The sequence below is a fragment of the Aspergillus melleus genome (genome assembly GCF_016097325.1).
Source record: "Aspergillus melleus strain CBS 546.65 chromosome Unknown contig5, whole genome shotgun sequence".
Classification (NCBI taxonomy): domain Eukaryota; kingdom Fungi; phylum Ascomycota; class Eurotiomycetes; order Eurotiales; family Aspergillaceae; genus Aspergillus; species Aspergillus melleus.
The window spans coordinates 1,509,788-1,523,681 of NW_025763374.1; the positions used below are offsets into that span (position 1 = coordinate 1,509,788).

At 50.8% G+C, this 13,894-nt stretch overlaps 4 protein-coding genes across 4 annotated transcripts; 2 read left to right on the forward strand and 2 right to left on the reverse strand.

Moving 5' to 3' along the window:
- Nucleotides 1-787: 787 nt before the first annotated feature.
- Nucleotides 788-2,489, reverse strand: TEF4 (putative translation elongation factor eEF-1 subunit gamma; the record flags this gene model as incomplete). The annotated part of the gene is made up of 4 exons (XM_046090680.1): nt 788-1,074; nt 1,130-1,846; nt 2,105-2,306; nt 2,460-2,489. The coding sequence occupies 4 exons, from the start codon at nt 2,487-2,489 to the stop codon at nt 788-790; spliced, it is 1,236 nt and encodes a 411-aa protein (XP_045946655.1).
- Nucleotides 2,490-2,787: 298 nt separating this feature from the next.
- MRPS9 (mitochondrial 37S ribosomal protein uS9m) lies at nt 2,788-3,681 on the forward strand (the record flags this gene model as incomplete). The annotated part of the gene is made up of 1 exon (XM_046090681.1): nt 2,788-3,681. The coding sequence occupies one exon, from the start codon at nt 2,788-2,790 to the stop codon at nt 3,679-3,681; it is 894 nt and encodes a 297-aa protein (XP_045946656.1).
- Nucleotides 3,682-7,780: 4,099 nt separating this feature from the next.
- On the forward strand, nt 7,781-9,313 carry LDX57_008961 (uncharacterized protein). The gene has a single exon (XM_046090682.1). The coding sequence runs from the start codon at nt 8,340-8,342 to the stop codon at nt 9,165-9,167; it is 828 nt and encodes a 275-aa protein (XP_045946657.1). The 5' UTR covers nt 7,781-8,339; the 3' UTR covers nt 9,168-9,313.
- Nucleotides 9,314-12,387: 3,074 nt separating this feature from the next.
- cnaB (calcineurin regulatory subunit B) lies at nt 12,388-13,423 on the reverse strand (the record flags this gene model as incomplete). The annotated part of the gene is made up of 5 exons (XM_046090683.1): nt 12,388-12,398; nt 12,501-12,835; nt 13,046-13,119; nt 13,189-13,241; nt 13,315-13,423. 5 exons carry the CDS (start codon nt 13,421-13,423, stop codon nt 12,388-12,390), a joined length of 582 nt encoding a protein of 193 aa, XP_045946658.1.
- Between the last annotated feature and the right edge of the window lie 471 nt (nt 13,424-13,894).

Consider the following 13,894-nt stretch of genomic DNA (forward strand, 5'->3'; position numbering starts at 1 on the left):
GGAAGAAAGATGCAGGTACGGATACCAAACAAAAAGGAAAAGGAAAAGCTGTAGAAGAGGAGGCTCCATCCAGAGATGGTATACCCTGTTTCTGCAGTCGTTGCTTTACCTACTTGCCTTTGTACCTTGTAGATTGGATTTTACCGAGCGTCGGGAGCATGTCATTACTTACTTTATGTACCGATAGGATTGAATTATGATAAACTGTAACTGAAGCCGTAGCTGTCAGGTTTCAAGGATGGAGTTTGATTGATCAATCTGTAAAGTGAGAGATGAACCTGGGACTGTACGCGATGTGCATAGGGGGTGGAAGAATGGAGGGTGAGAATCACGATGAATGAGATTCAATTAGATCTATCAAGACAAGAAACTATGATCCGTAATTTATGAGACAAAAGCAAGAATGTATAGTACGCAGAGCATCAAATAGTGCTTGCTGTTTGTTTGTATTGCTAGATACTAGCTACTGCATCATCCAACATCTCAGATCGTAAACGTGACGTGATATCAAAATTTTTGGAAAAAGAAAAAAGCTTCGAAGAATGAAAACACGTAAACCGTTCCACATGGACAGCGTAGTCATTAAGGCGGGGGGAGTGAAGGCAGAAGAGCGGACAGGCGGGATATGAGGCTTTCATAATCCAGCTGCCCCGGGAGCACTCTTCACCTTAAGGGAGAGAGGTAGGGAGACGTGGTTTTCATGGAGCCGGGTTTCATCTAGAAGCTCACCCGACTTGAAAACAGGTCAGGGTGACATGAAATGTGCCTTGGGTTCGGACGAAACCGTCTATTTGAAGACGTGGCCATCAACCCAGGGGTATTCCTTGTCGTTGATGGTGATGGAGGTGTCCCAGGCCCACATGTCCTCAACGTACTTGCGGTCTTCCTCCTTGGAGGGGTCGAGCTTCTCGAAGTTGTAGCTCTCCCAGTCGGGGGCAACCTCGAAAGCGGGGGCGGACTCCTGGCCACGGACCAAGAAGACACCACGGATGGCGCAGTCGTAGTTGGTACCGAAGACGGACTGAGCACCGAAGAGGTACTTGCGGGAGCCCTCCAGACGAGCGTGGAAACCACCTGAGGGAAGGGGTTAGCAATCATAAGGCTTCACATGACAGAGAAGAAAACATACCGATCAGGTTGTTGGCCATGAAGGTGAGCTTGAGCTCGCTGTCATACTTGTAGTCGACGCGCCACAGAGAGTACTCCTCGGCCTTGTAGTTCTGCCAGAACCAAGGGAGGGCAGTGGGGCGGGTGTCCTCGTTGGAGTAGAAACGCTTCCAGTCGTCGAGGACGAACTCAGGCTTGCCAAGAGCCTCAAGAGGGTGCTTGGGCTTCTTGGGGGCCTCCTCAGCGGCGGGAGCAGCGGGAGCGGCAGCGGGGGCAGCCTCCTTCTTGGGCTTCTCCTCCTTCTTAGGGGGAGTGTACTTGATGATCTCGTCAACAAGGACGGGGTTCTCGACAACGGCCTTGAAAGCGGGCTGGTTGACGATGGTCTGGTACCATCTGGCGACGGCGGGGTTCTCGGAGCGGTAGGTCTTGTCCAGGACGGTGGCGAAAGCACGGGTGAGGGTGGCGGCAGCGAAGAAATCGGCCAGGGTGATACGCTCACCGACGAGGTAGGTGTTGGCAGTGAGGTGGGTGTTGAGAACGGCGAGGTTGTTCAGGGCAGCCTTGGCAGCCTCGTCGACGTTCTTCTTGTTGTAGGCGTCCTTGCCCATGAGGGGGCGGTACCAGGCACCGAAGCGGGGGACGAGCTCGGAGTTGGCATAGGACAACCAGCGGAGGATGGAAGCATAGTCCTGCTTGGTCTTACCCAAGAGGGTGGTCTTCTCGTTCTGGGAGGTCACTGGGCCATAATTAGCTCATCGCGTGGAAAGATTGAATCATATCAACGCATGTGGAGAATGCAAAGCAAAAAAAGACACAAAAGCGACTTTGTAAAAAATTTCCGCCCCAAAAGCGGGGTAACAGAAATTTTTGGATCTCAGAGGTGTAAATTATCAACACTGTTTGTTCTGCCAGGGATAACTAGTAATAATAAAATTGCTCATCATAGAAGACGCTGTGTGAACGATGTGAAAGAAGCTCGTTGCAAAAGGCTTACCGTAGACAGCGATGGCAATGGCCTCGGAGAGAGTGTAGCCATTGGCACCCTCGAAAGCAGGGATCTTGCCCAAGGGGCTGAGCTTGGTGTACTCGGCCGACTTGTTGAAGGCAGCGGAAGAGTCAGCCTCGGTGTTAACCAACTCCAACTCAACATCGTTGGCCTTGGCCGCGACGAGGATGGAGATGGTGCGAGGGTTGTCCTGGAGAGGAGAAAAAAATTCCGATTAGCCAACCGTGGAGTCAAAAGGAGGGGTGCAAGTGTTGAACCCCACGAAATCCGGAGAGATTCCAGGAGAACAGAAGGATTCACTGTGAGGTCCAGGGAAGTTAAATCAAGAGGATGGAATACATACAGGAAGACCGTAGAGCTTTCCGAAGGCCATTGTGAAGGATGATGGATGGAGGGGAGGAGGGGAGGGGGAAAGGAGAAGAGGAAAAGAAAAGAGAAGAACGAAATTTTGTGCGAATCAGACGGAGTCGGCGCCGGAGGAACGTTTGCTCGTCCACGTGACCGCGCGAAAAACCTCAGGCCGGGTGACCGACGCATTCGGCATCGCCCGCCCAGGGCTGTCTGTTCTTGTCCTTCCCTCCCTGTTGTCTTGCTCCACGGCTCATTCCTCCCCTCTCGATCTCTCTCGCTGAGCCCAAAGGTCCCTTGCCAATCCGGGCACATCGACCGCCATGGCCTGGCAAACCCCCAATTGCATCGTCCAGGCGATGCAATCCGTCCGCCGGACGGCTCAATTGCGGCCTGTCCTCCGTGCCCCGAAGCTCTCCTCCGCCTCTCCCCTGTCCTCCATCCCCCAGCAACGAAAAGACACTCGCGGTTATGCCACCGAGGCTGTGGCCGCTCGCGAGATCGACTTTGAGAAGTTCAGAGCGCGCCCGGCGCGGATTGTTCCCGCCTCGGCCGCCTACTTCACCGGCAGTCCGAAATTCATCGACCACCTGCTGCGGTTAGAAACCATGCTGGCTAAGTCCGCGGCCATGCCGACGGTAGCGCCGGCCGACGCTCCTCGCAAGGCATGGCTCAAGTTGCCTCAATTCCGCGACTTTGTCGGGGAGAACGTGCCCACGAAAAAATACAAGCACCTCGTGAAGCTTCTGCAACGACTCAATCGGATCGACCCCTTGGTGATTCCGGCGGAAATTAAAACCACTTTGGATTCGTTCGTTCGTCCGGGAAATCCTTACGCGAACAAGCCACTTCCGCCGACGGTGGATGAGATGGGCCGGGCCCGGGGTCGAGGAAAGCGAAAGGAATCTTCGGCCGTGGTTCATCTGGTCGAGGGAGAAGGTGAAGTTCTGGTGAACGGCAAGAATCTGCTCGAGGCATTCCCTCGGGTGCATGACCGAGAGAGTGCGACGTGGCCCTTGAGGTGTACGTCGAGACTGGATAAGTACAACGTGTGGGCGACCGTCCGCGGAGGAGGAGTTACCGGACAGGCCGAGGCTATTACTTTGGCGCTGGGACGGGCACTGTTGGTTCAGGAACCCGCTCTGAAGCCCGTCTTGCGGAAAGGTACGTTATTTGTTTGCTTTTTCCTTCTCTCCTTCTTTGGTCTTTTGTGCTAATTGTCCTCTTACAGCCGGTGTTATCACGGTGGATGCCCGTCGCGTGGAAAGAAAGAAGGCCGGCCACCTCAAGGCCCGCAAGAAGCCCGCCTGGGTCAAGCGTTAAAAGCCAGTCTGGTCTACTGCGGATGGTTCTCCGGGGGGTATATGTGTGTATGTGTGGAAGGTCGATGCCCTTTATCTTGTGTATCCTTGTGTTTCTCTTTCCTCTCCCTGTATTATTCTGATGTATCCTTGTGATTCTCGACGACTGTATATCCTGTATTGCGAGCATCTCTTTTTAGATGCCATGGTCGTTTCAAGATACGACACTGCATGGTCTCGGCGACAAGCATGTAACTATTGGCGTTAATTCATCCAAATCAATCAAGTCGGATTGGACCAATTATCGGGTTGCACGAGGCTTCGGGGCCATTCCATTGGCCCCGGCGAGGGAATCAAGACCGCCAGACGATGTCTGACATGGATTTGGGATCTTTGCGGGTGTCGCAAAGTTTCTCGGTTCATTTCGTGGAGAAGGGATGATGGAAAAAGGAAGCCAGAATGAGCGGTCCCAGACTATTTGATCCTATCGATGGCCAAGGACGCGGTCGTTACACAACGAAAACCGCTTAGTATACGCTATGGCGCACTAGTTCCTCCAGCAGTTCGTCTGGCTTTCAGCAAATACGACAGTAAAGCCACAATGACTAGAACCATGGATGTAGTAAAATCAAATCCGCTCGAGACGTACGCGGCGTACGTACGCGCATCCAGCAGAGTCCACGTACGAATCAAGGGGAGGGGTTGGGTTACACCGTTGCAGATGCCGCAACGAGCACAAAGAAAAGATAATCATAATAATAATAATAATAATAATAATAAAAGAAAAGAAAATACTAGTAAGAAGAACACGAAAATCAATTGCAGCCAACAATTGACAAGGTGAGGGCAATAGCCTAAATCAGTCACAGTCACCAAGGTATGAGTTCGCCAACAGAGGCCGGGCTTTGCCTGATCAGTGCATGCACGTCCGGATGTCTCGTGGCAGCAGAGACAGCGAGACCTCCTGGCCAAAGAACGGACTTGGATGAAGATGGAATTAGTCCGTCGACTCCTTGGGGATCCTCTAGTCGTTCCCCAGTGTCCTGAAATGGAAGCAACGACATATGCGGACGCTCCTGCGCCGCTCGGACTCGGCCAGAGAGATCTGATAGTCCAAATGGTTCTACCGTAAGAGGAATGCCTCCTAATTTCGTCCAAGCGCGAGAAGCACGGCATGTGCATTGGAGGAGCCTGTAGGAGACAGGTTGGTGCGCCAGGCCTTCAGGGGTTGTAGTCACCAGGGCAGACGACACCTTGTCGCGCGGCCCATGGCAGACGTAATTCATATATGACCGACTCCGTTGCTGGGGAGACAGACCCCAATACTGAACAAAGCAACGGGGTCTTCAGAGGAGTATGCATGTACTGCACATGCACCCCGTGTAATCGGGCGTGACTTTGCCGGCGGAGACAGGAATTCTGAGAATCCGCCCGGACGAAACGTGCCACAGGTGGGAAGCAGCGGCCGTCCTCCCCCGTCTCCCTTCCTTCCGCGAGTGACTAAGACTTGGGAGTCGGGGAATTTTTCCAGGAAAGCGCCACCGCTGCGATCACTTGTAGCTGTGGATAACGAAGAGGTGGGTTGGATGGCCTGCGGTTCCGGTGATCGAGTTTGACATATCCGACATGACCCACCGACAGCCCTTGGCCTCTAGGGGACGATCTGGTTGCAGGAAATGTAGGGATGTTTCAGCAACGACAACCGTGGCGAGCCAGACGGATTGACAATCATCCTACAGGGAACCCTCCAGTCCTCTCCGGGGCCGACTGGGATGACGGAAACCCGTCGATTGGATGGTGGAGGTCCCGGCGGAGCGATAACCGCGCTGCGTACTTCAGATAGCTCTCGTGTTCTGTATGACCTATTGAGGCAAGAAGCACCAAGAATGACCATCGGAGCCGGAGCGGCATGATGTCAGGAGAGAGGCGACGATGATCATAATAAGGCGATGGTATAGGCTGAAGGCTGAAGGCTGAAGACTGAAGACCCGGTCTGCAAGGCGAGGAAGGGTGGGATCCATCGGACCCAAAATCCAAGCAGCACGAGCAAGAGCTGCAGCATGCAGAGCATGAATGCATGAAGCGAGGGAAATGACGGATCCAATATCCAGGCCGGCCTGATCTGATCCGATCGCGATCCCGATTCCTTCAAGGACAAATTACCGATTGATTAAAAGAAATCCATCGCCCGGCAGAGTCGCAACCAAGACGTTTAGCGTGAGGCTGGAACCGCCTCACTTTCTATGATGGTTATTTATGGATATGGTTGACTGATGTCTCAATTGAAACCATCAAGATTGAGTAATGAATAGCAGTTAATGAATGATAATTATGATTATTCGAGGATCCGAGTGAGAGGATGATTTCAAATTGACGACGTGACGGGGGGGCCAAAAGGTGGAGTAGGCGGAGTTTATTGGCTCGAGGGGATTCCCAGCAGGGTGGAAGGTACGAGACTAGTTCCAGGCACGATGTCAGATCGAGTCTATCGTGTTGAGGATGTAGTATGTACCTAGGTAACTGTGTATCTATACTCTGTTCCGCTGAGAGTACGGGGCTGATCCCCTTCAACCCCGTCGCCTCATTTTAAAATCCTTCCTCCCCTCTCTAGTAAGACGAACTTGTTCCGGCTGAATGGTTCGGCAATCCCTCAGGATCGACCTGCACCTTGACAAGAGGGAGATCGGCGTTCTCGGGCTCCAGCGTCCAGGCGCCTGGGATACTGGATGGCATTAGAGGTTGGATTTGGCATTGATTGGCCCGAGGACGAGCCATGGAACGGAGGCGTCAACCTAATCGACGCTTTCCTTGGAATGTAAGACGGAAGTAGAGACTACTTACTAGGATCTACTTCTCGCCTCTAGTCTCGGAAGTGGATCGGCACTGGGAATGGAGGAGTTTATCTATCACTTCGATGATGTTCCCGTGAATCATACAGAAAACATTGGAAAATAGTAAATAATAATAATAATAAAGAAAAAGAAAAAGAAAAAGAAAAAGAAAAAGAAAATATGGGAGAAAATCCTCCATTGTTCGTCTTTCCTGATTCGTCTTTCTTTTCTTTTCTTTTTTTCTTTCCTTTTTTTTTTTATTTTATTTTGTTTTTTTCTCGCTCCTTCCCATTTCTGTTCCCTTTGCTTTTCTGAATTCTGATCTTTTCTTTTCTTTTCTTTTTCTCTCTCTCTCTTCCCCTCCATGTTCCTTTTAGCTCGAATTGTGGGGAGACAATCCCTCGTGCTGCTCTTCTCGTCCTGTTCATCGGCGCAATCGAGGACGATGGAACTCTTCTCTCTATTTACTCATTTAGTCGACTCCATTCCTATCCTTCCTTCCGTTCAAACAAGCTGATCAGCCCCTCTCAATAATTGTCGTGATCTGGAAGATCTCGGATCCTGTTATCCTACTATCCTGCTATTCTGCTATCTGGTGATCCTGTTTTGCGCCTGAGACGTATTGTATAAGTATTGCCCCCAACCCTCACTCTTACACTCCTCCACCCCCATCCTCACTCTATCTCTGGCTCGCCTCGCTCTCCACTTGCTGTCTCGTCGGTCATGATTGTTTCCCAATAGGAGTTTGGGCTGCAATTCGGAGCATAAGCCATTGGACCTGCTGAAACGTCTGAAAGGAAAACATCTGCGACCCCCCAATCAACTCGCAACCCGACACTCTCTAGTCTTGTTTGAATTTCTTTTTTTTTTGGCCCTTTCTATTTTTCCTCTTTATTACCTCATCTCCTTTTTGAGATCGACCGGGAATCCTTTTCTACAGCCTCCATTCCCTTCCAAGTCAACGGTGTTCGGGAAGCCTTGGAGAAGCCTTTCTGCGCTTTAAGTATATCCTGTCCCTTTTTTTTTTACCCTGATCTCTCTGTGTGCGCGCATTTGTTTGCTTCTTTCTCTCTCTCTCTCTCTCTCTCTCTCTCTTCCTCTCTCATTCTCTCATTCTCTTTCTCTTCCTCAACTTCTCTTCTTCTTCATTTTTTTTATCTTTTTCTTGTTCTCGATTCTTCCGTTCTATTCCAATTCCATCGCATTGGCTCTCTGCTTATTTCCGTTTGTTTGTATGACTGAGCCGTGCCCCTCCATACATGCCCCTCCATCGTCATCCTTTAAAGGCCTCCGCCACTAACTTTCCCTGTTCACCTTCAGATTGCACGTTCTGGATTTGTACTGGAGTTCTCAAACAAACAGTCATTCCGTGAGACATACAGGTGTGCTTAAGCCTGCGAGCACTGCTGGCTAAGATCTCAATCCCTGCTCGGTTGTACGCCGACCAAAAAGAAAGAGAAGGGTACACGCAGGGCCAAAGCTTTTCCAGAAATCAATCAAAAGGGCAGGGGGTTAAAAAAAAAGACCCGGCGACATTGAAACGATTATCCTTTTTTTTCTTAGATAAACTCACGAACCAGGTCTTTTTTCTTCAAACCTCATCTCCTTCTTCCCCTCCGATACGTCAGGGGAACTCCCGCCAAACTGGAACCATACGCAAGTCCGCCGCTCTCCCCTCCGGCACATTGGTCCCTTGATCCCAACCCCGTGTGTAGGGACGCTCCGTGGGACCGGCTGGGTGGCATGGATGGCGATACCCGACGTATGAAGCAACATGAACAGGCACAGTTTGCGACGCGGGCAGGAATGACCCGGCGTACGGTCTCGCGACCCTACGGGGCCGCGACGGATCGATTCAGGCAGGCGACCCTTCAATCGACACGTGGAGATGCGCCGTCCCAGGCGACGGGACGCGCCCGGCTGTCCACGTCCGCATACCTAGATTATGAATACCCCGACGGTGCTTTCCAGGGCGGCTCGCTGCAGGGTGACGAGTTACAGCCGTATGCGCCGACGTTGCGCGACCACCAACGTCAGCAAGTGCAGCCATCGTTCACCGGCTACGAGTCTGAGATGGTCTACAACCTCAACCAACAGGGCCCGACGCAGTCCCCGTACGAGGTCGTGCCACCCTATGCAACACGGCAATCTGCAGCGATGGATGCGCTCTCCTCGCAATTCGCCGTTCCACAGTATTATAATGAGCCGACTGGACCCGGGGTTCCGTCGCCCTACCTGGCGCAGTTACCGCTGGCTGCTTATAACCAGCCGGGGCCCATTGGTCGCTCTGGCACCACCCAGCCCTTTCCCGCAACCATGCCGGACATGACCCCGGTGGGCACGACCGGACGCCTGGAGCCGTCGCCGCCGTCGCAGCCTCAGCCCCAGCAACCAGCGGCGGGCGAATCTTTCGGTCATCCGAACGAGTCGTATGGGCAGTTTCATCAGGCATTGAGAGAGACCTTCGCGGACACGCGCGCCGGCCGATTGGTAGAGGCTAGTAGATCACTCTTGGAAATCTCCGAGTGGCTTGTGACTAATGCGCGGGAACTGGGTATGTCTCTCCCTTAGCGTGCCTCCTAATTCTTCCTTAATCTTGGTTATTTACCCACTTCCTGCTGCCCCTAAGAAAGCACCGACCCAGACACTTGTATTGTACATGCATGTCCGTGGCCAATGCTCTTTTTTCGTTTCTTGTTTTTTTCTTTTTCTTTATTATGTCATTACTATCCTTCTTGATTAAATCCCGAGCACCTGGATGAGACTAACTTCGGGGTCTCTCTTCCTGTACCCTCTTTTCTGAGCAGGCATTTTACGTGACGATCAAGTACTTTATGCCGACCGACTCCAACTATGGAATGACTTTAACATCTGCTGGTTGGCTGTCTGCCAGAAACAAAAGGATTTGACGCAGGAACTCCTTCAGACGGGCCGCCAGCCGGCCCGGACAAGTCTTCTGACCGGCGAGGTCATGGAGAATCTTGGCAAAGAACTCATCTCGTTATGCGATCGAATGGAGCAGCATGGCTTGGTCGATTACCAAATGGGAATCTGGGAGGAGGAGATTCTCTGTGGTGGGTTTTATTAATTATTCCTCCCTTTCTTCGGAATGGCATGGTCGCCGATTCGACGGGAAAATTGCTAACCGAGTCAATCTAGTTCTAAGTCAATGTCTCGATCTCATGGACAGTCGACCGGAGGTCCTCGGTCCCCAAGCAATTTCCGTCCCCGCGACGGCGACCTCGCGATCGTGAGGTTCCATGCGTCCATGCATGAAGATTGGGGTCCGCTACCTGACAGGAACAGGAATCGGGTACAGTCCGTACTTTTGCGGTTGGGCCACCGATCAGTTGCAACCTAACGCAGGAACTAAATTAGTTCCTTCATCTCCTGGGAGGACCATGCCAAACTATCGACTACTAGATCCCTGCGGCGGCGTGCCTACCTCCATCTCCCTTCCCCCTTCCTCTCATCCCCTCTTGGCCCCCTTTTAGTTTCAGGGCTTTTGTTTGGGCAATCAAGTGGCCTAGCGCTATGCGACATATTTATTCCTGCATTAGGGCCATCCACTCTGGTGGGCTGTGATTGAACATGCGGATGCCTTCTGTCTATTCCGGATACTACATCCACATCCACTCTCCTTTCCTCGTGAGGGGCAAAAAAAAAAAAAAAAAGGAAAGAAAAAACAAAAAAGAAATCACTAGAGAAAGAGGGAGGTCAAAAAACAGAACAGGGAAAAAGCAAAAACCCCAACTAGTCACGCGGACATGATTGGCGTTCTTCCAAGTTTCCTCATCATCTGGGGCTGTATATACCGGGGGCACTTTCTCCCTTTGGGTTTATTTTGCATCACGGGTTGCGCGGAAAGCTTGGGCCGGGGGAGTGAGGCGTATCTTGGGGCGAATTTACAGGACATAGATCTTGTGTTTTCATATTTCTATGTTTCTATTTTGTTTCTTTTCTTTTTTTCTTTTTCCCCCTTCTCTTTTTTTTTTTCGCTTTTCAATCCTCAATTTCCCTCAAACATGTTCGCTTCGTCCCAGGCGATATCCTCGCCTTGGGTCAGCGTCAGCATCTGGCGGACAGGGTTGGTTCTTCTGGTTTTGGAAAGGGATAAGACTGACAGATGCCAAAGTCCCCCAATCCCAGGTTCCAAGATCAGGATCAGAATACGTGCATGACCCAAGCCGTCGGGCTGACGCGGGCTGATCGTCGGCAATCCCCGAGCTTCCTTTTTATATTTTTTTTATTTTTCGGTGGCTTTTGGCTTTGGATCCTGTCCTTGGTTCTAATCGATTGTTCACGAAGGATGCATGATTGTCCCTCGTGTTGTGAGGCGTCAGGCGTGACTTCACTGGTGAGTGGCGCCGATCCTGCAATCGATCGGATTTGATACATCACATCGGGTTTGATGTCATCAGCCATCAGTCATCACTTACTGGACTTGGATGAAAAATGAGCTGGATGTAGGATTTGGAAAAGTGGAATGGGCTACCGGATTGGTATGTGTGACGTTATGAAATTGTACGATAATAGTTCTTGTTCTTTTCTTTAGATACATTTTTTGGTTGCTTGGCTTGACATAATAATGAGATACCCGTTCTGCAGAAGAGGTCTATTTCAATTCCATGCCTTGTTGGTATGTATGTAGCTACGGGTTTAGGGTAAGAAGTACACCCTAACTTGAGTACACCGTAGAGTTTATGCTATCATCCAGTTATCAATCAACGCCTACTCAACACGGGAAAAAAGTAGATAGCTCAGAAGGTGTAATACACGACACAGTACCTACCTACAAATTAGACTGCCATTCCTGTACTTCTACGATGTAGATTCATTCGTTGAGATTTAGATAAATTTGAATCTCAACCCTGCCTACACCTATCTCCCGGGTTTTCACGCACTATATACCCATAACCCAAGGTTAAAACCTAGTTCAGTACGACCTATCTACCTAAGAACATAACTCTACCGCAGACAATGAAAATGCGAGCACCGATTAAGCAGTCTTTACCTAGATCTAGATATTGAGGAATGAGTAATTGTGGGTATGTGTGTATACATGTCTACCTACCTACCTACCTACATACTTCCTTTGTACAGTACAAGCACTTGGAGATTATCTACCGGACAACGGAGACGCTAACACCAAGCAGGGAACAAGAATATCTAGATGCCTTAGGACAATAACACTATGAATCATATATGATTGGGGTAGGCGGTCAGAGGATCCATTCATGTACTGCCAGCAGTTATAACCAGTGTGATAACAGATAAGAGACAATTGGTCGTGGATGTGGATATCAACACCTGTGGAATCGGATATATTAGCTTAGCTGGTGAGGCTTATGGACCGTATTCCGGATGCGTAAATGTAGGATATGCCAAGTTCTTTTCCCATTTGGGAAAATTAGCAATATATATGTCTTGATATATAGCAAGATCTGCAAAATTTGGGTAGTTTGTGTTCTAGCAGGTTTGCAGGGTGGCGAGAATTGATAACAAAGGGGGATAAAAAAGACAGAGACGGTCAAAGGAAGCACTCTATGATTTTAAACTACAGGTCCGTAGGTAGGCAGGTAGATAGGTAAGTGGTAGGTCATCATCGCTAGTATCATGTCATAATCATATCATATCAAAGAGATCGAACTGAATCGATCAGTTCAGTCGGTCAGTCAAGTAGAAGGCTGGCTGGCTACAGCTCCGGTAGAGCCAGCAGAAGGACGGATATTTGCAGTAACAGAAACCGAATGGAAATCCACAGAGCAGAGCGCCAAAAGCACAAACGAGATTAGAATTGATCTATTCAAAACGGTCAGCATGATATCCATTAGCCCCATCCATCCTCCCCAAACCAAACACCCCGAGCAACAAAAAACCAAAGACAGAGAGGGCAAGACATACTCAACGTCATACTCAAACTAACATCCGTATTCTCCACCATATCGGTAAACTCTTCGAAGCTGATCTTGCCGTCCTGATCCTTATCGGCCTCCATGATGGTCTTATCGACGATCTGCTGCAACTGGACGTCTTTCAGGTTGTTGCCGACCATCATCTTCAGGACGATGAAGAGTTCGCCGTTGGAGATGTATCCGTCGCGATCGATATCGTAGACCTTGAATGCGAACCGCAGCTTCTCCTCCTTGTTGCCCTTGGAGCTGAATGCCGAGAGACCAGACACGAACTCTTGGAAGTCGACGTCACCGCCGCCGTCTTCGTCGAAGATGGCGATCATTCTGTAGGAGAGAAAGAGGTGATGATTAGGCGCGAGTGTTTTGTTTGGTATGTGTGTTTGTGTGGATGGGGTAAATGCAGGTGTGTCGATCGTGTTTTCCCTCATCCTCATCCTCGTCTCCCCCCGCATCCTTCCTCCCTCCATTCATGCATCCTTTATATCTTCCCATGTCCGGGAACGAGCGGGGCGGAGTGGATTGATCCCGACGTACCTCGTAGCGAGCGGGTTCGATGACACCTGCGGAAGGGAAAGGAATTCGTCTCGATCAATGGTCCCCGAGCTATCCTGTCGAAAACATGAGCATTTATATCCTCCCTTTCCAAGTCAAACCTCCAATCCAATGTCAAGGCGTACTTTATCCAGTTTCATAAATCGCTTGCGGAGTCGGTCCACCTCGTCGCGGTCGACTAGAAGGGATGTGAGTCAGTGCGACCGGGTCGCTTCCGCTTCGTCTGTCGGACAGCAAAGCAGAGAACTCACAGTTCGATGCCGAAACAATGTTATCGAACAGCTGGGATGTTCCGACCGAGCCTCGTCGTCGGCGCGCATCGTGCAGGGCGGCATTGTTGGGGCCACCGGAAGGGTCCATCGCGGTGGGGGAAGAGCCCGTGATGCGGTCTCTTGGATCGGACGAGAAGTACGGAGTAGAAGAACAGGAAGGGATATGCCGGTCGAATCGAGTTTAGTTCGGGTCCACGAAGGGGGTTGGTATGGAGGAGAGGAAGGGAGATAAAGAGCGAGCGAGACAACAACAGAACAGTTGCCAAGGGCAGAGCGACCGAGCAGCAATTTGATATCGGCCAGCCCCGCACTAACCGGAAACGGACAGGCAAGCGAACCCCTGAGGCCGTGCGCGGCTCCAAAACAGGCCACCGCCGGGTGACATTGCAACGTCAACTCATCCGCTGGCGCTGAGACTACGAGATTTCAGCCGTCAATATCTCCCCCCTTCCATCAATTTTCATCACGAAAATACGTCTACGCGATCGTGCATGATCTGACCTATCGGTCCATATTAATTTTGTCCCCCCTCGCCCATGGTTGCCGCCTAAAACGCGCC